General features: G+C 41.0%; 1 protein-coding gene across 1 annotated transcript in view; it reads left to right on the top strand.

The window, feature by feature from the left end:
• Window positions 1–16,311, top strand: part of hars2.L (histidyl-tRNA synthetase 2 L homeolog) — a 28,688-nt gene extending 12,377 nt beyond the window's left edge. Inside the window, exons 7-13 of the mRNA XM_018252047.2 lie at window positions 1,939–2,037; window positions 2,649–2,742; window positions 5,195–5,322; window positions 10,821–11,081; window positions 11,831–11,947; window positions 12,793–12,939; window positions 14,160–16,311. Coding sequence (XP_018107536.1) covers window positions 1,939–2,037; window positions 2,649–2,742; window positions 5,195–5,322; window positions 10,821–11,081; window positions 11,831–11,947; window positions 12,793–12,939; window positions 14,160–14,219 — 906 coding nt within the window. The 3' untranslated portion in view covers window positions 14,220–16,311. The remainder of the gene's footprint in view (window positions 1–1,938; window positions 2,038–2,648; window positions 2,743–5,194; window positions 5,323–10,820; window positions 11,082–11,830; window positions 11,948–12,792; window positions 12,940–14,159) is intronic.
• Window positions 16,312–21,030: the final 4,719 nt, after the last annotated feature.

Genomic DNA, 21,030 nt, shown 5'->3' on the forward strand with positions numbered 1-21,030 from the left:
ATCTTTCAGGGTAGCAATAAAAAGGGTTAGCTTAATTTATAGGAGTCAGGGTTTAAAGTTCTGATCTGGCAAATATTACTTAGACCTGTTCAAGAAAGCTGGGCTGTAGTCTGATATAGGCATAATGATAAATTGTTGTAATGTTAGGGATGGACCAAATTAAGGATTTGGTTTGGGATTTCAGCAGGATTTGTATTCTGACAAATCCAAGTGCCAGGCGGAACTGAATATGATTTTAAAAAAAAGCAAAGCATGTCCACATTTTTTTTTTACCATGTACAGTTTAGAATGCAACAAGACTACATCACAGAATTATAGGGAATCTGTAAAATCCTGCTTACAAGGAAACCCTAAAAAAATCAAAGCCTCCCCTCCCAAACCATACTAACCAATACTGGTTTGGTGGCTTAGAGCTTTCTGGCTAGGCAAAGTGCTTATGGTATTGATTGAAAATATGCTTCTTTTTGTATTTAAAAAGCCTGTGTGAACACAAATGTCTTCAGTCTACTTTTATAAACATGCCTGTCAAACTGTATATGGTTTCCATACTGTGGGTGCTGTGTGACAGAAAGCACGAGATCCAAAACATTTTAGTGCTAGTCACCCCTAAGCACCTTGAGTATTGCTGAGCCTGAAGAATGAAGAGGGTTTGTTTTCTTCCAGAAAACAGGGCTTTACTTATTTAGGCGAGAAGGACGGTTGTTAAGAGAATCCTCCATTTAAATTAGGGATGCACCGAATCCACTATTTTGGATTCGGCCGAACCCCCACATCCTTTGAGAAAGATTCGGCCGAATACCGAACCGAATCCTAATTTGCATATGCAAATTAGGGGTGGTGTTTTGTGACAAAAAGTCACGTGATTTCCCTCCACACCCCTAATTTGCATATGCAAATTCGGATTCGGTTCGGCCAGGCACACGGATTCGGCCGAATCTGGATCCTGCTGAAAAAGGCCGAATCCCGAACCGAATTCTGGATTTGGTGCATCCCTAATTTAAATGGAAGCCAGTGTAGGATACACAAACATGAATTAACTTTTACATGTCCTCCGCTGGAATCAGGTGGTTTATTCATACTTGTGATGTTTTTGAGAACCTTCCCTTCACTTCCCATATGCCAGTGCTTAATTCTTGATAAAACCATTTTATTGAAGATTTCTGACATTCTTATTTAACCGGTAAAAGCTATAGTGTAGATTTGAGGGAAAAAATATGCATTTAAAGGGGGAATATACCCCTTTTTTAACATGTAGTGGATTTGTGCTGAACACATACTTTCCGATGACCTTTTTTTAAATAAGTAAGCACCACATGGACACTCATGAATATAAATGGTCAACAATACAAAAAGCTATGTGTAACTTGTATTGATGCCATGAAAGTAAAAATGAGTAAATGCAATAAGAAACCTAACTTTTATATCAATAGCACAAATGATACATAAAAGTAATGGTATTTATTTAACTCTTCATGTTTGTTCTTCATCCCCAGGGTGGTTAACCTCTTTCAAATGTGCCATCACCTTTATGAATGGTATTCGTGCCTTAGTGATCACAAAGACTAGTTTTATGGCACAGATTGTGATAAAAGAGCCCCAGCTCCAGTCCTTATCTCTTTTATTGTCTATAGAGAACATCAAGGCATTCTAATGATTTCATTAATCTTGTACAACATGTGCTGTCTGTCAGATATCCAATACATTATGGTCATGCTTTTGTACCTGATGAGACATTTATATATTACACAAAACAATTTTTTATTTCCATTATAAAGTAGGCTTTTAAACCTAATATAGACTAGTTGATAGAGCTTCTGCTAAAAAAAAAAAGGTGGTAATTTCCCTTTAAGGACATTGTATACAGCACAGTCTGTCTGCTGTACCTTTGGTGAGCTGTGTAGAGTATTTATATTTATTTATTCCACATGATATTTACAGGTGAATGACAGAAGGATATTGGATGGCATGTTTGCAGTTTGTGGTGTACCAGATAGTAAATTCCGTACAATTTGCTCTTCGGTGGACAAGCTTGACAAGGTAAAAATATCTAATAGTTTTTATGCCTTTAAAAAAAACAAAAACATATTTAGGAGTGTACTGAGGTACAGTGTGGATATACAGTATGTACATATGGTTGAAGACATGGATATAACAGAGTGTGAGAAACACAAATATGACCTTGAAGGACAACTAGGGGCAGGTTTAGCTAAATGTGAGTTTAGATTTTTATAAATACATGACCTTGAAGGACAACTAGGGGCAGGTTTAGCAAAATGTGAGTTTAGATTTTTATAAATACAAACTCACCCATGTTCTATTCATTCCTGTAGGATTTTGGGAAGCATATTTATCAGTGGGTGAAAGTTAGAACTCACCATTTGATAAATATGGTTGTAAAAATAGAACATGGGTGAGTTTTTATTTATTAATATCTAAACCTCACATTTTGCTAAATCTGCCCCCTAGTGTCCAAAATTACTTGAATTGTTTCCACAAACACATGTATATGAAGTATTTAAAGGTCAAATGATTTTTGATCAGTACTAAAGCATCAGACAGAAAAGTCTGGGCAGTAACAGCCAAAGTGTTTTACTGGGACATACAGGAAAACACGGAGACCTATTAATTATCATTTGTCTTCTTTCTAGTCTCCATGGGAGGAAGTAAAAAATGAAATGGTGGGAGAGAAGGGGCTTGCCCCTGAAGCTGCTGACCAGATTGGAGGCTACGTTCAGCGTAATGGTAAGTGGCAGCTGTAACCTACTAGGGGTGGTAAATGGGAGACATCTGTAGTGCTTGTGGAATTACTGAGACTAATTTCCTGTAGAGCAGGAACCCCCCAACCTTTTTTTACTCGTGAGCCACATTCAAATATAAGATAGTTAGAGAGCAACACAAACATGCAAAAACTTCCTGGGGCTGCCAGTTTTGGCCTATGATTGATTATTAACAGCCCCTATGTGGACTGGCAGCTTACAGGGGACTCTGTATGACAGTAAACCTGATGTTAATGCCACCAAAACTTGCCTCCAAGCCTGGAATCCATATATAAGCTTTGGAGGCCACTGGGAGCAACATCCAAGGGGTTGGTGAGCAATGTGTTGCTTGTTTGCCACTGGTTAAGGATCACTGCTTTAGAGCTTAGGTCTATACCACATGTAAATTGCCACACAATACGCTCTCTGTGTTGGTAAAATACTAAGCCAATAGATTTGTCAGATGGGGTGTAACAAACTGTATTTATATTATTTACCTTGAGTTTACTTTCCTACAGTTATTTAGTGAAACATGGGCATAGGCTGTTTGGCAAAGAGTACCACATATACAGGTGTTAAACTGCTGCCAACAGTGTTAACTCTATCTTTGAATATTTCTTAAATTGCTGTTCAGTGTTTCCTGTCCACCATATCTAAAATTAACTAAGACCAAGGCTATTTAGCAGGAGGCCATTGTCCCCTTACAGTAGAATTTTAGGGAGTACTGCCCTGGCTGAATCCCTAGACAGTTCATATTATCAGTCAGCCTTTTGGGTAGGAAACCCAAAGCATTCCTTTAGGAGCCAACAATAGTGTCTGCTTTATACTTTGAGACAGTCTCCTGTCTCCGGCATGCAGTTTATCTGGAGTCCTTGGACTCCATAAATAATCCTCAAATAGCACAGAAGCAAACCCTTTTTATGTTCAGATTATTTTTTATAATTCACTGTGTCCCCTTTAGTCTTTGAATTAAGTACTCTTCCCAGTAATTCAGTGTTCAACCCGTTCCACTTTCTGGCCTAATATCCTGACTTAAACTGTTCTGTGCAGAATTACATTACAACGGTGGCCATACAAAGTTCTCTGTAAGCTTTATATTGGTTTGATATTTTGCATTAACAGAAACTATACCGCCAAAATGAACATGTAAGCAAGAGATAGTTTATATCAAATTAAGTGGCAATAAAAAGAATCTTCTCAAACTGGTATATATATATTTATGTAAATTTTGCCCTTTTACATCTCTTGCCTTGAACCACCATTTCATGATGGTCTCTGTGCTGCCTCAGAGATCACCTGACCAGAAATACTACAACTCAACTGTAACAGGAAGAAGTGTGGAAGCAAAAGACAGAACTTTGTCTGTTAATTGGCTCATGTGACTTAACATGTATGGTTTGTTTGTGTGCACCGTGAATCCTAGGATCCCAGGGCCTTTTTTTTTTTAATATGGCAATTTTCGATTTCTGATTACCCAATGGCACATACTACTAAAAAAAAGTATATTATTATGAAAATGGTTTATTTACATGAAGCAGGGTTTTAAATATGAGCTGTTTTATGCAACATATTTTTATAGAGACAAATCTCTCACCAGTGTGGGGGATCTCCGATAGGTTCGACATCACGTGTCTATCATCTGGGTCCCTGGCAGTGGAACCTCTTCCAATATCACTTATATGGATCTCTTTGACACGTTTTTCAAAATGAATAAAATTATAACTTTATTGAATACAGATCATATTTTGTCAGCTATGGTACAGTGCATAATGCTCACCACTGACGCGTTTCGTGTCCTATGGCACTTCCTCAGAGTGTAATATTTTTTTTTTTTCCAAAACAACTATATAGCAAATTGTAATTACAGACAATACACACTTTTCTGTTTCTTAGAAAAAGAAACAGATAGGTTTGAATAAAGATTGGGAAATTAAATACTATATTAATTAGGGGATAATTAGGATGTCTATACCAGAGAACGTGGAGACAAAATTTTGGCAATAGCACTATGAAAACATCAATAATACGATATAAACTACCCCTGGATTAAAATAGCATATGTGGAAGATACTTGTTTATAGCTTGTGTTGTTTTTAAGATTTTAAAGAATATAGGTATGGAAATAAAAAGACTAGGTAAATATGGATCATATAGTGTTTATTGTCTGTAATTACAATTTGCTATAAAGTTGTGCTTTGTAAAAAAATATATTACACTCTGAGGAAGTGCCATGGGGCACGAAACGCTTTAGTGGTGAACATTATGTACTGTACTATAGCTGACACTATAGCTGACAAAATCTGTATTCAATAAAGTAATTTTATTCATTTTTCAAAAACTTCCGTATAAGTGATATTTTTATAGAGACCTACATTGTTCAGTGGATATGGTTTTCCTTTAAAATGTATAGCCTTTCTCCTGTGCTATTGCTTTTGCAGGGGGATTGGATCTCATAGAGCAGCTGATAAAGGATCCCAAACTGTCCCAAAATAAGCTGGCCATTGAAGGATTGAACGATATGAAGACCCTTTTTGAGTTCCTGGAACTATTTGGAGTTACTGATAAGGTGTGTGAAGTAAAAACACTAAAACTTAAAGGATTGATGACAGTAGCAGGTTTATAAATACAACTACTGAATCGGATATAGGGGTGTATAATATCAGTTATGGTGGTCAGTTCTTGTGTTGCAGTGTAAACATTGGTGCATGATAGATCAACCAGAAAAGGAGATTTTGTGTACTCATCGTTAAATCTCTTTCTCTTCTGTCGCTTGGGGGACACAGGGACAGTGGGGGTATAGCTGGAACCACTAGGAGGCAGGACACAATAAAAAAAATAAAATAGAAACTTGACCCCTCCTCCTCCTGCTATACCCCTCCTCTGTAGGCAGAGACACTCAGTTCGTACCAAAGGAGAAACAGGAGGTTATTAATAATCAACAGAAAATCTGCAGGTAAAACTTGAGGGCCCTAACGGGGTCGAGGGTGTGCAGTGCTGCTTCCTTTGCATTGGAAAGGGATGGGCAGAAGGTAGGAATCGTAATTTCCTGGTTGAGGTGGAAAGTGGAAACCACCTTGGCAAGAAAAGAGGGAGAAGTATGAAGTACTGCCCTGTCGTTGTGGAAGGTCAACAGAGGAGACCTACAGGAGAGGGCAGAGATCTCAGATACTCTCCATGCTGAGGCAATAGCCAGCAGAAAAAAAAAAAATGTGAGCCACTGAAGTGGAATAGAATCCATGGGTTTAAAGGGAGCGTGTTGCAGGGAACATAGGACTAGGGTTAAGTCCCAATTTGGCACCGGTGAAAGTACCAGGCGCTTTATGTGGGCCATTCCCTGAAGAAAAATCCTAACATCTGGGAACAAGGCAAGAGGTCTTTGGAACAGGATGGAAGTGCCGAAAACTGAGATTTCAGCGATCCTGTATAAGGCCAGAAGGAGTGGAGTGGAAAACCATTACATTGGCACCACCAATGGTAAGTGAACCAGACCCAATGGTAGGTCTTGGCGGAGACCGGTTTGCGGGCTGCACGCATGGTAGAATGACAGTGTCAGAGAACCCCTTCCGTCTCAGGATCGCGGTTTCAGTAGCCACGCCATCAAATTGAGGTTGGCAGGACAGTGGTGAAGGATTGGACCCTGAGAGAGAAGGTCCAGGATGAGAGGCCAAGGTTCCTCTACTGAGATATGTACTAGATCCGAGACCCAGGATCGACGGGGCCATGTTGGAGCTATGAGGATGAGAGTAAAGAGTTCTCTCTGAAGCTTCTTGATCTTTCTTGGAATGAACGCAAGATGGAAGTCCCAGGGAGAAGTGAGGGCGTCTGCCGCCAGAGGGTCCCTGGACCTTGCAAAGAAGAGAGGAACCTTACGATTGTGATGTGATCGACCTCTGGCGTCCCCCATCTTTGAGTGATCTTGTGGAAGATGTTGTCCTTTACAGGCCACACGCAGGGATCTAGGGATTGTCTACTGAGATAATCTGCTTCCCAGTTTAAGAGACCTGGAATGAAGATGGCCGACAGGCGAGACGGATTGCCCGTATCTCAAGAAGGTTGATGTGAAGACATTGTTCTGATAGAGACCAGCGACCCTGCGCTGACCGACCCTGATGCATACTGATGCACTGCTCCCCAACCGGAGAGGCTTGCATCTGTGGTGAGCAGTCACCATTGTGGATCCCCTAGGGGTCTGCCCCTGGTCAGGTGACTGGTTTGCAACAACCAGAGAAGAGAGACTCGAGTCCTGCGGGATAAACGAAATTCCAGGAGAAGGGATTTGTGCCTCCAGGCCACAAGAATATTCCACTGAAGCTCCCTGAGGTGATGCTGGGTGAAGGGAACTGATTCTATCATCAAAACCATGACTCCCAACACCTTCATGTAGAATCTCGCGGAGTGGGACTTCGGGAGGAGAGACCGCACAAGGGTCCGTAGATGCTGGACCTTGTCACTGGGACAGTTTGTGTCTGGGTGTTGAACTGCATCCAGAGGAAGACCATGGATTGGCTTGGGGTTAACGAGGACTTGTCCAGGTTGATGAACCAACCAAACTCCTGTAATCGAACCATGGTGAAGTGCAACGCCTGCTGGGCCACTGCAAATGAAGGTGCCTTGATCAGGAGATCGTCCAGATAAGGAGTTATGGAGATCCCCCTTGTGCGGATTAGAGCAGTGGCCACCGACATGATCTTGGTAAAGACACGACGGGCCGAATTCAGGCCAAGGGGAAGGTCCGTGAGTTGGAAGTGGCGATTTTGGAAGGCAAATCGCAAGAATCTCTGATGGGGACAGAAAATTGGGGCCGCGATGACAGACCTGAGGGATTCCAACTTGAACCTTCGCGATCGAATGAAAGTATGGAGTTCCTTGAGGTCCAGGATTGGCCGAACAGATCCATCCTTCTTGGGAACTACAAACAAGTTTGAGTAATAGCCTCGGAATCTCTCCTCAGTCGGAAAAGGGATGATGACCTCTGAACGGATAAGCTTGCCGCGTCGTGCAGCGCCTGAGCCTTTTGATGCCCAAGAGGATATCTGGACATGAAGAACCGGCGGGCCGGGAGAGAAACCTGCAAAGTCTCCCCCCCCCCTACGGCTGAGTCGCTGAAGGGAAGAAGGGGTGAGTAATGCAGATGTGGGCTTGCGGGACTGCCAGGATGGCCTGGACCTTCCAGTGAAGCGTCCTCTACAGGTCGTGGATTGTCGTGAGAGACTTTTTTTGAAGACAAGTCCGCAGTTTCATCCAGAGAGATCTGCGAACCAATACCGACAAGTCAAGTCGGCTGAAGTTCTGCTAATCACCTGTAGCGCATTGAGGGAGGCTTCATATAGGTAGTCAGCCTCCTTGACTTGCGAGGCCAATTGAGCGAGTTCTTCACGGGGGACCCTTGTGGCAATCGCTCAGCATAAGGTGTCTGACCAAGTTTGGACGGCTCTACTTACCAAAGCCGAGTCTAGAACCGGCCGAAGGGAGGTACCTGAAGCAGAGAAGAGGGAACTTAGAATGCCCTCAAGCTTCTTGTCCATGGAGTCCTTGAAGGAGGCTAAATCAGGAACTGGTAAAGCAGTGTCCTTAGATAGTCGAGAGACAGGCGCGTCTACTGAAGGTGGGGAGGTCCACTTTTCCATTAGATCCTGTGGAAAAGGATATTGTTTGAGAAAACGGCGGTTAGCCTGGAAACATCCCTCTGGCTTGTACCATTCCAGTTGGATAATTTGCTCGAGTTGAGCATGAGAGGGGAAAGGAAGGTGAGGACCTGCTGCGGCGCTTAAACAAGGAGGTACAGCAACTAGTTTTAGGCTCCTTTAAGTGAAGGGTCTCTAATACTGAAATGAGGGAATCAATGGCCTCAGAGGAGAGTTTGGGGGGGATTCCCCTTCCTCTGGGTCGGAACTGTGAGATAGTTCACCATCAGACAGAGCCGGATCCTCCTCGGAGTCAGGCAGCAGGGATGAAGTAGTGATGGACTCCGCCTCACACTCATCCTCGGAAGGAGAGGGGGCTCTACATTTTGGAGGCTTAGGCCGAGGCTCATCTAGCCACGCTAACAGTTTATCAAGGGAGAGAGCCAATTTAGGAATGCTGGCGGCAAGCTCAGATGCCCATTCTGGGGGAGGCTGGGGGGTCCAGGGGGGTGGAGTCCTGGGGCTGGCCTGATGGGTCCCCATGGGAGGCTTGGCTTACCTGAGGACGGAGTTCTGAAGTTTCCGAAACTGCCTCAGGTGGCTTGCACGTGGAACACAGAGGGTCCTTGTGACCAGATGCGGCATTTGGCACAAGCTAAATACTTAACCTTTTTTCCAGGCCAGCAACTACTTCATCGGTTATCACCTGTACCTTCAGACATGGTGTACACAAGCTGTTCCTGTAAGAGAGGAATTAAGTTAACAATATATATAATGTAGGTTATATATATAACTGAAAATGCCTCCCCAAGGTACTGCTGGGAGGAAAGCCTTGGAGGAGAGTAAAGCCTGATAAGGCATTAATTACAAAGCCTGCTGCCCTGTGGCAATAGCTTAAAAACCCCACTGTGTCAGTAGTAGTGCCCTGTTGTGTTCTTAGAAAAAAACAGGGGGGGGGGGGGCTACGCTGCAGAGAAGCTGGGAAAGAGCTCTGCCCAGCGTGGTGAGTCTGCTAGTAATGGAACCTCCTCCAGAATCAATGGGAAGTAGCTGCCTGGGCGCACAATGGAGAGTGCGAAGAATGGCCCCTCCCCTAGCAGTGACATATGGTGCAGACACACACCTTAGAAAAATGGTGCATAAGGCACTGGCGCGCACTTTTTGGGTTGCACACAGGGTGAGCGTACACTAAGTGCAAAATCTGCCCCAGCCGTTGCCTCCCCAGGTAGAGTGAAAGACAGCCCCAGTGAAGTCTCTTGTAAAACTGGTGTTAAGTCCACAATAACTCTCTTGCGCTGCTGACAGTGAGGACAGTAGGAAACATAAGTACCATTCCCATTCTGGACAATTTGTAGAGATGATTTGGCAGCTGTGCTCTCAATCTCAGTAAGGCACACCCGCTCCAGGTGTAGGAAATTAACCAATTAGTTAGAGTACTGAGAGAAAGCAAGTGAAAAGGCAGAACTTGCTGCTAGGTGCTCTTTATTGCACACAACATGTTTCGGCCAGAAGCCCTTTATCAAGTGCCTGTGTGTTTGGTGGAGGCTGATTAATATACTGCCTGGGTCTGAACTAGTGACCTGCAGGTTGCAACAAAGTCTCCTATACTGCTGTGCAAGGCAGATGGTTTGTGCAGAGGGGGAGGCTGCTCAGAGAGTGAATAGGCTGCTATTAAGGATATATGCTTACCTTAAATGAGCCACGGCAGGAGTTCCCAGACTGTAGTGTAGGGATCCTTGGGGCATATAAGGAGGATTGAGCAACAGGATGAACCTGGCTATACCTCAGCCCTGTGTCCCGGCCAGCGCATCCTCTCTCTGTATGTCAGAGGGAGGGAATCAATGCTGGATGGTCAGTGCAGAGCACAAGAGACCCCGGTGACATCCTCAAGTAATGGATCAGACTACTCAGTGTAGCTGTCCAGCTCCATATGATGTGAAGAATTGTAATGAAATAAAAATAAAAGAGCAAAATAAATAGTAAAATACTCCTGAATGCAGGAGACAGTCCTAACCTCCTGAGGACACAACGAAACTGGGTGTCTCTGCCTACAGAGGAGGGGTATAGCAGGAGGAGGAGGGGTCAAGTTTCTATTTTTTTTTTATTGTGTCCTGCCTCCTAGTGGTTCCAGCTATACCCCCACTGTCCCTGTGTCCCCCAAGCAGACCTAGAGAAATGTATATTCTATGGCAACAATATTATGGTCATTTTATGCAGGTTAAAGCCAAGACCATGCAAAAACAAAGTCCCTCAACAGGGCCCTGTCTGTGCTAAGGTGCTAGGTTCAGCATAACACAGCAGTGAGCTGCTAGGAGGGAGATAATGATGTGAACTCCAGTTATATTGTTGCTACCACTGTAAGGTGGCTCACAGCCATGCATCCTGGTGCTAGTGTGCGTTAAATCTTCAGAGCTTACAAGACTTTCACAATTTCATTTAGGTTTCATTTGACTTGAGCCTGGCCCGTGGATTGGACTATTACACGGGTGTCATTTATGAAGCAGTCCTGGTACAGAATCAAGGAGTGGCTCAGCAGCAGAATGACCACGTGGAGGAGTCAGTCAGTGTTGGCAGTGTTGCAGGAGGAGGCCGCTATGATGGATTAGTGGGAATGTTTGATCCCAAGGGGAGGAAAGTTCCATGTGTTGGAGTCAGTATTGGAATTGAGAGGATATTTTCCATTATGGAACAGAAAGCAGAGGTAAGTTAGCAAAGAGTAATCCATTATTTAAAACCCAACACCCAACCTCACTCACTTACTATGGTTGGCTTTACCCTCCTTTGAGTTATTCACCCCTATCATTTTAAAGAAACATTATTTTAAAGTTTTAGAACCATTCTGTAACACTTCTGAGAGCATTAAAGGGGTTGTGCACCTTTGGGTTAACTTTTAATAAAATGATGTAGTGAGTGATATTCTGAGACATTTTGCAATTGGCTTTCATTATTTATTATCTGTGGCTTTTGAGTTGTTTAGCTTTTTATTCAGTAGCTCTCCGGTTTGTAGTTTCAGGAATCTGGTTGCTAGGGTCCTAGTAACCATGCACAGATTTGAATGAGAGACTGGGATATGAATAGGGTAGAAGAGTAGCAATAACAATACATGTGTAGCCTTACAGAGCATTTGTTTCTTAGATGGGATCAATGATCCCCTTTCAAAAGCTGGAAGGATTCACCAGAAAAAGACAAATAATTCAAAAACTATAACAAATAAACAATGAAGACCAACTGAAAAGTTACGTACTAAACGTTAAATTAAAGGTGAAACACCCCTTTAAAAGTGCCAACTTCCTATTACTCACCTGAGCATTCTGAGCTGTTGCTAGCTACAGATGGGAATGGGCTTCCTCTAGCCTCAGTCTTATTTTAGTCTGTCCTTGTGTAAATACAAAAAACACACATTGACATTTATCCTCTGACACCTATAATTCAAGAGCTTTCTACCATCAGGCTTCAGAAGAGAAAATCCGGACCACAGAGACACAAGTGCTTGTTGCCGCTGCCCAGAAAAAACTCCTGGAAGAAAGAATGAAATTAATATCTGAGCTATGGAATGCTGGGATCAAGGTAAATAAACGAAGGATATCCATTTGTTGAATAGTTCTTTTTGATGGGCTTTGCTTTTAAAAAAATAAGATTGCTATATTCCTCTTCTGTGCTCTCATAAATAAGGAGATGCTTGTTACACAGGACTGGGACTGGATCGGGGTGTAAGGGTGGGCCAGGCGGTAAAGGTACCCATGAGGCCCTAATTCATACACAGTTTCAATAAATATTGGTAAAACAGGTCATCCACTAAACATTTTGGGGGCCTGAAAAATAATTTGCTGTGGGGCCCAGTAATATCTAGTTACTCCACTGGGCTGGATAGTAATTATGTCAGTTACTCTATAATGTTCACATTGTACTAATTGCAACATGGATACATTATGCACAACGCTCCATACATTTTGGGGCTCATGTTGAGAATCCATGTGTATTTCTCCCTTATGTACAACTTAAATTAAATTATTTAAATTTTGGATGCTGTATGGTGTTCTTTCTTCACACATGCCTGTAGAATTCATTCTGTCACCTTTATACTTTTGAGAGTCTGACTACCCAAACAAATAAAGTTTTTTTCCCGAACTGGAATTTTTTTGGGAAAGTATAATGATAAATAATGGGAAATAATTTGTGTGAATTTGGTCAGAGTATATTTCAGAAAATAATGGGATAGATTAGGATTTTGATGACCCCCAATAAGGTTTCCACAGTAATAGTGCCTTAGCCAAAACAAGCAACATGAAATTTCCCACTCACATGCTGAAATACTGTGCCAAAAAAGGATGTTTGAGAGCAACTTATTCCTGTAAGATGCATCAAGTAGAAGTGAATCTTGCTCATTAAACTTTGCATTGACATCCTTACAGGCAGAAATGCTGTACAAGAAAAACCCAAAGTTACTCAATCAGCTACAGTACTGTGAAGAATCAGGCATTCCACTAGTGGCAATTATTGGGGAGCAAGAGCTGAAGGATGGGGTGGTGAAGCTGAGAGTGGTTGCGACAAGAGAAGAGGTGAGCAGTCTAAATATAATCTCATTTTATTAGAAAATGGAAAATTAACTCAGACACTCAAGGGATTTTGAAAAATAATTTTAAAATTAAGAAGGATAAAGAAAAGAAACCTTGTTTAAGACTGTATAAAATTCTCCTTACTTCCTATGCCCACTTATAAGCAGACTTCTTCAAGACCTTGAGAATTGTATCTCAAAATATTACAGACCAATTAATTAATATTCAATGAATTAATTGGATACCCCTGACACTTGCAATTAATTATGGATTATTAATCACCATTAAATTAATGAACTCTGTACACCCAATCAATCAATTCACTTAAAAGGTATTTACGAAAAATAAATGTGATGTTTCTGTGAAATTAATTGTAAAGTGCCAAGTGCTTTTAAATCCCTCCTGTGTAATTCATTACTTAACTTTATCTCACTCCATATCTACGTAGGATAAGGGGGTAGGTTTTTTTTTTTAAATAAGGGGTTTGTTTCTCCTTTAAGGACAAGGTAAAAGAAAAATTGATAGTTGGTGGAGTTGCTCCCAAAGAATCTAATTGTATTGTTTGGTCTAATCCCTGGAAGCGCCACAAAGTGGGAGAAGGCAGAAGCTTCCTGTGACCCTATAACATTTATTTCCACCCTAAAGTTGTTAGCACATGTACAAATGTAGCTGTATTGGATCTAAAGCTATAGGCCATTAGTGCATTTTACAGTATCATTGATATCTTTGCAGTTTTGTCCTGCTCTGCACACTCTTTTTATGGTGTTAATGTTCCTTTAAGCTTCTAAAATCAGTGGTGACTGGCACACTTGCTTGTTGCTGGGAGGATATTAGAAGTTTATGTTTTTATTGGCCGGTTGCTGGATTCACAGATCCAGTGTCTGCCCCCATATGGAGCAGACACATAGTCCAGATAGCTCAGACACCGGATCTGTGAATCCAGCAACCGGCTGCTTTGCCTTCCAATAAAAAAAACAAGCTTCTAAAATACTCCCAGCAACAAGTAAGTGTGCCAGTCACCACTGATTTTAGAAGCTTAAAGGAATAACACCAACGTTTTGGTTGGGTGACTTTTGAAGTAGAAATTAAAGTCAACATTTGTACCTAACATCAAATTGCAGTGGCCTTTGATCATCAAAGTAGCCCCACACCAATGTGAAATTTTCTTTAGATTAACTTAAATAACTATCTATTTAAGGTTTTTGTTTTCAATTCCTTTATAGGTTGACGTTGCCAGACAGAACTTAGTAGAAGAAATTCACAAGAGAACCAAGATATTATAAGAATGGATTGTCAGGCGAAATGTAGTCCCTTCAGCACCTGACACACCCTTGTCTGTGTTATTGGTGCTACATATATTGTATTGTATGTGCTGCAAGACACTGGCTAATACAACCACAATTGCCTTAATGCAAGTTGCTCTTCAGTGACACACGTTGCTACTTTCACAGGCTGTAGGTAAATGTTTCTGTGTTTAAAAAGGATCATATGCTACTTGGCAGTGCCATGTGTTGGGTGCCAAGGTTTGGGGTACAGAGATTTTTTTACATCAGAAAATCGGAAGGTTGCAACATATTCCTGCCTATAAGAGCAAGTTGTATTTTTTTGCATCAGTGGTCACTTCAAATCCTCATATCCCAAAAATGTTTTGTTGGTAGCTGCAAAGCCATGCATGCATGGTAATACCCAAAGTAAATATTACCATGTTTCATTATTACTAGGGTATAAGGTGAAGTAGTGTTGGGGCACATGTGAACAAAATTCAGTTGGACATCCACTGTTACCAAATAGCATTTCTATCCATGAATTCTATAGTAGCCACTTAACTGTTAACTGTCATTTAAATAATAGGAAATCTTTTTCATTATATAACAGCTACTGTATATTAAATAACAGCTTAGTGAGCCCTTTCCAGTGTCTTATAAAAGTAAAATTCTATTGTAGCATATTTTGCATGGACTTTGGTCTCAACAGACTTCCATTATCACTCAAATTGGTAAAAAAAACAGCCGTTCTTAAAGGGCAAGTCAAAACTTAAAATAAAAATTTGCCTAATAAAAGAAAACTATCTAAGCAACATTCCAATATACATTCATTACAAATTTTCAGTGGTTTTAAAGATATTTGTTAAGCCAATGCTGCTTCAATATCAATTGTTTTAACTCCCAGTTGTTACTTTTTAAACAAATTTGCAAAAGTCTTGGTTCCCCAGCAAAGACAGGTCTGTTATTCAACTGCCTTGTCTTACATTGTATCAACAGTCTTAGACATCGGGACAAGGAATAGAAAGAGACAAACACTGCTTTCAATAGCAATACATATACAAATAACTTAAAAAACATAGAAAGTTTCTAATTAATGTATATTGCCAAGTTGCTTAGAATAAGGTTTTCTTTGGTTAGGATTTTTTTTTATTTTGGGGTTTACTTGCCCTTTAACCATTTTAAAAAGAAGGAAAGAAACTGGAGTTTTCATCAAACTGAACGACCCCCACTTTAACAACTTGTGGTAGAAGGTTACTGGGTAAAGGCCTATGATGATTTGACAAATAGAAGAAAAGAACTTTATTTCAACTTGTTAAAAGCAAACATCATCCTGACGAGTTTCGTAGCAGATGATACATAGGCATAGGACGTGGCGTGCTCGTCGAGATTTCTTCTATTTGCAATTCACCATCAGGTACTGGTTAGGGGCGATGCACCAGAGCTACTCATTTCATCTGGTGAGGGCTCCTTCCCCATGCTATCCTTATATATTGTTTGAATCACTGCTTATCCAAGAGTAGCATCAAAGTTAACCGCTCTTCTTTGAGATAATTCAAGTAGCGAGTCTATATTCAGTATAGAGTTAACTTCATGCAGCTATTTAAGCTGAAAGTTGAGCATACCAAACTGAGCGTTTTTCCCTATAATTTTCCTATGATGATTTTACCACTAACACTTGCACAGGCTTTAATAGCGATGATCAAATGTCTATCAGCTTGTCCCCACTTCCCAAACGAATCAATAGAAAACAGGCTGCCTAATGCAGATTTGGCAGTGGCAGGAGGATCACTTAGAAGTTCAGTATTCAGCATTCCCAAGTGTTGTCACTTCCATGTCTGCCTTTGGGCAGTGTGTTTCCCAACATATTTTGTTCATGCCAAGACTCCCCATGAGCCACTCCCCTAATAGTGGGTACAATAATACTGACTGCATGCCATACAGCAATGTCTGAATGGGAAAACATGTATCGGACCATTTGTTGTATCAAGTATGGGACTGATTGTAACATTGCCTGTGATCCCTTATTATTTATAAACAGCATTGTACATTTTGTAGTTGTCATTGAGCAAAGGGACGTGCATATAATAAAGATAATGCCATGTAAAGCTTGTATCGGAATGGAGTTCATTTATTTAACATTATTACCGGTAGTTCTTTTTGTTAACAGGGATTGCAATATGTTATGGTGATGTCATATAGGGCATTTTGATTGGTGTTACTTCAGGTCGGGAACCACGATCACTGATGTGAATGGGAAGCAACTTGCAAGATGGAGGAAACGTTTTCACGGCCAATACAACTAGTAGCAGTCAAAGCACTCTGGTTGGCATTAAGTCCAAGTTTTTTTAGCGGAAATCTTCCCCATAAGTGCTGGCATATACGATTTCTGTTATTTCTTCTACGATTTCTTTCTTTCTTCCATAAGATGATTCAAAGCTCAGTTAGCAGAGAAAAACACAATGTGTGCCATTACATAGTAATTTAGGTTGAAAAAGACACACTTCCATCAAGTACCAACTTTTTTGTCTAAGTGAAGCCTATCTAAAGCTGGCCATAGATGTTGAGATTTTTAAAAGATCAGATCCTCATCGTGAGACCACGATCTTCTCAGAACGATCGTACGAATTGTCCATCAACTAAAAAGACCAATTTGCCAGGAAAACAAAGGGGAGCTGCCTGCTTGGCCCTGCAAACATAGAGAGATTGCACTGGGACCGACAAAGATTTTTTGACCTGGCCGATCAATTTCCTGACAGATGTCGGCCGAAAAATCGTAAGATGTGCGATCATTCGAATCCCACTAACCGATTTTAGCGAAGTCCGACCAATACTTTTTCAGCCGACATCTGTCAGGAAATTGATCGGCCAGGTCAAAAAATCTTTGTCGTCCCAGTGCAATCTATCTATGTTTGCAGGGCCAAGCAGCCAGCTCCCCTTTGTTTTCCTGGTAAATTGGTCTTTTTAGTTGATGGACAATTCGTATGATCGTTCCGACCGAGATAATCGTGGTCTCGCGATGACGATCAGATCTTTTAAAAATCCCAACATCTAATGGCCAGCTTTAGCCACCCAGAGTTCCAGTTTGTCTAGATCCTGCTGCAAGGATGTTCGCTGCAAGGATGTTCGCCATAAGGCAGCAGCTGCCCCCTAGGTGCATTAGGCTTATAACCTGGCTCATTGCTGAAAGGGGTTGTTCATCTTTAAATTGGCTTTCAGTATGATATAGACGAGAGTGATTTCTGAAACAATATGCAATTGGTTTTAATTTTTTATTACAGGTATTTGTGATTTTTTTTTTTTTAGTTAGTTAGCTTTTTTTATTCAGCAGCTTGCCAGTTTGTAATTTCAGTGATCTGGTTGCTAGAGTCAAAATTACTCTAGCAACCATGCGCTGATTTTAATAAGAGACTAGAATATGAATAGGAGAGGGCCTAAACATAAAGATAAAGGAGAAATAACAATAAATATGCAGCTTTACAGAAATGACTCCCATTTGAAAGGTGAAAAGAGTCAAATGAAGAAGGCAAAAGCTATAATAAAAAGAAATAAAATGAAGGTCAATTGAAAAGATGCTTAGAATAAGCCATTCTATAACACACCAAAAGCTTCAAGGTGTACCACCCCCTTTAATGTCAGTGAAGTTTTGACGTTTTCTCTGCCAAAGTTTTTTCATTAGTGAAGAAAACACAATGTGTGCAATTAGTCTTTGGGCAAGGGCATACGCAAAATATCCTCCCCTTACATCTGCCTGCATTTTATACATAGATGGAGGAAAGTGGATCTGCTGTAAAGCACTCCTTTGTGTAGTTCCATTGACAGGCGTTGCAGACTGCTGTTTGAATCTTTGATTGACAGGTGCACAACCTATCACTATAAGGGCAAGACAGTCATGTTTTGCACACTTGAAAGACAGTTTTGTGTGCACCTAAACACATCATCTAAAATGCTATAGTGCCCTTATAGTGATAGGTTGTGCGCCTGTCAATCAAAGGCTTATTGCAAATGCTGTCTCATAGCATTCCAGAAATGCTGTACAGTTTAAATCTTGTCCTTAGTACAGTAAAGCATTGTATTTCAAAGTAAAATTGACATGTGCTTATATTCTTTGAATACCGAAGCCAGTATTGCAGGTGTCTTAATATTCTTTCAATTAGTAGTAAGGATGCACCGAATCCAGGATTCGGTTTGGGATTTGCCCTTTTTCAGCAGGATTCGGCCTAATCCAAGAGCCTGGTCGAATCAAATCTTTCCTCATTTTCATGTGAAAATTAGGGTTCTGATTAGTTTGGGATTCGGCTGAATCTTTCACAAAAATTTGGGATCTGGCCCAATCTTTCACAAAACAGGATTTGGACGAATCCTAAAACAGTGGATTCAGTGCACCGCTAACTCTTGAAAAAATGTGCCAGAAATCAGCTGATTTACAGACCTGAAGAAACATGCAATACATGAGCAGTTGAGTCTTGGATGGAGGACAGCTACTATTTATATATATATATATATATATATTTTTTTTTTTTCAAGAGTCAAAATCAGTAGTGCAGCAATGGACGGATTACATTTACAAATATCTTTATGGGAATGAATGAGTTGCATTAATTCACAGTACCATTGGCTGTTGGGTCTGCTTACAGCTGCTAAGCCATTGGTGCTGGTATCTGCACAGCTGTGCTCATACCTATCAGATGCCTTATGTTATGGCTGAAAGAGTTAAAATGGGATTCGAACTGTGCACTGAAGGTGTTAAAGGAAATTGGAACAATAAATTCCAACGCAGTGAATTGTATTGTGTGGAACTGTGCTTTTGGGAGTAGGATTAGGGTTGGAGTGTGCCCATTGGTCAGTACACACAGGTCAGCGGGTGGAGCAGGCAAACATTTCCTACCCATTAGTCTAATGTATGAATCATTTGTATTAGTATCTAAAAATTAGAGCCCGGTTGCTTCCCTATGTGCATTATTGATAGGCAATATCTACTCTCAATATACAATGGAGCACTTTTCAGGGGTTCATATCTACCATCACTTTTCTCCCAGTGCAAGATCCTCTCTCCAGCAGAGAGCAGAGTTTTTTCACATGTTTTAAAATGCACACAAATTGTGTATTTGTCCCTTTATAGCCAGAGGCACTCCAGCCATGAGGCAGCGTCTGGCAGGGTACCAGTTTAGTAACTTTAAAGGGATCCTGTCATGGGATAACATTTTTTTCAAAACTCATCCGTTAATAGTGCTTCTCCAGCAGAATTCTGAACTGAAATCCATTTTTCAAAAGAGCAAACAGATCTTGTTATATTCAATCTTGAAATCTGACATGGGCCTAGACATATTGTCAATTTCCCAGCTACCCCCAGTCAAGTAACTTGTGCTCTGATAAACTTCAATCACTCTTTACTGCTGTACTGCAAGTTGGAGTGATATCACCCCTCCCCCCACCAGCAGTCTAACAACAGAACAATGGGAAGGTAACAAGATAGCAGATCCCTAACAAAAGATAACAACTCCCTGAAAGATCTAAGAACAGCACTCAATAGTAAAAGCCAAGTCCCACTGAGACTGATTCAGTTAAATTAAGTAGGAGAAATAACAGCCTGCCAGAAAGTAGTTCCATTTTAGGGCTGGGACACACTGGGCGATTTGGGGAGATTTAGTCGTCTGGGGTCTAATCGCAGCGACTTTTCTCCTCAAATGCCTCCCCTCGCTGTGCGCCTGGATAAAATGAAAAGTCACCGGCGCTAATCAAATACAGCGATTCGTTTTCCGAAGATGCCTCACAAGGAAACTTCGGAAAGCGAATCGCCACGTGTGATTAGCGCCAGGCGCAGAGTGAGGTAAGGCATTCGGGGAAGATTGGTCACGGAAAGTCGTGGCGATTAGCCGCCAGGCGACTAAATCTCCCCAAATTACAAAATGTCTAGCTCCATGTCAGATTTCAAAATTGAATATAAAAAAAAATCTGTTTGCTCATTTGAGAAATGGATTTCAGTGCAGAAATCTGCTGGAGCAGCACTATTAATTGATGCATTTTGGAAAAAAACATGTTTTGTTTGACAATATGCCTTTAAGAGACGAAAATGCAGGATTTTTGGCTCTTCTGGTGCAAAGCGTGTAATTGCACACTCTGCACTAGTGGGGGCGTTGCTGCCATGAGGTGAGAATCCTGCCTCAGCAAGTATCGCCCCCCAGGTTGCCAGGGTTGGCAATAAGCTGCTTCTGTTAACTTTCAGAACTGAATTTCCTCTTCTTAAATATGGCACTTTTTTAACATTAAAAAGTTGTAGTAGTGCAATTTTCACCAACTCCATCTTTCCAAACTGATCATTAAAGGGGTGGTTCACCTTCAAGTTTACTTTTAGTATGTTATAGAATGGCCAATTCTAAGCGATTTTTAAATTTTCATCATTTTTTTTAGTTAATTGAGAGAATCTTCTGACTCTCTCCAGCTTTCAAATCTAAAAACAAATGCTCTGAAAGGCTACACATATATTGTTGCGGTTACTTTTTATTACTCGTCTTTCTATTCAGGCCTCCTCCTATTCATATCCCAGTCTCTCATTTAAATCAATGCGTGGTTGCTAGGATTATTTGGACCCTAGCAACCAGAAATTGCAAACTGGAGAGCTTCTGCATGAAAAAGCTAAATAACTTAAAAGCCACAAATAATAAAAAATGAAAACAAATTGCAGATTGTCATTCTCTACATCATACTAAAAGTTAATTTAAAGGTGAACAACCCTTTTAACGTGAAATGACAATAACTTTGTGATTAGCTGGAGTAATTAGCTATTCCAAAATTGACGTGGCAACGGTCATATTCACCAAATATTATACAA

The sequence above is a fragment of the Xenopus laevis genome, chromosome 3L (assembly GCF_017654675.1).
Source record: "Xenopus laevis strain J_2021 chromosome 3L, Xenopus_laevis_v10.1, whole genome shotgun sequence".
NCBI classification, from domain to species: domain Eukaryota; kingdom Metazoa; phylum Chordata; class Amphibia; order Anura; family Pipidae; genus Xenopus; species Xenopus laevis.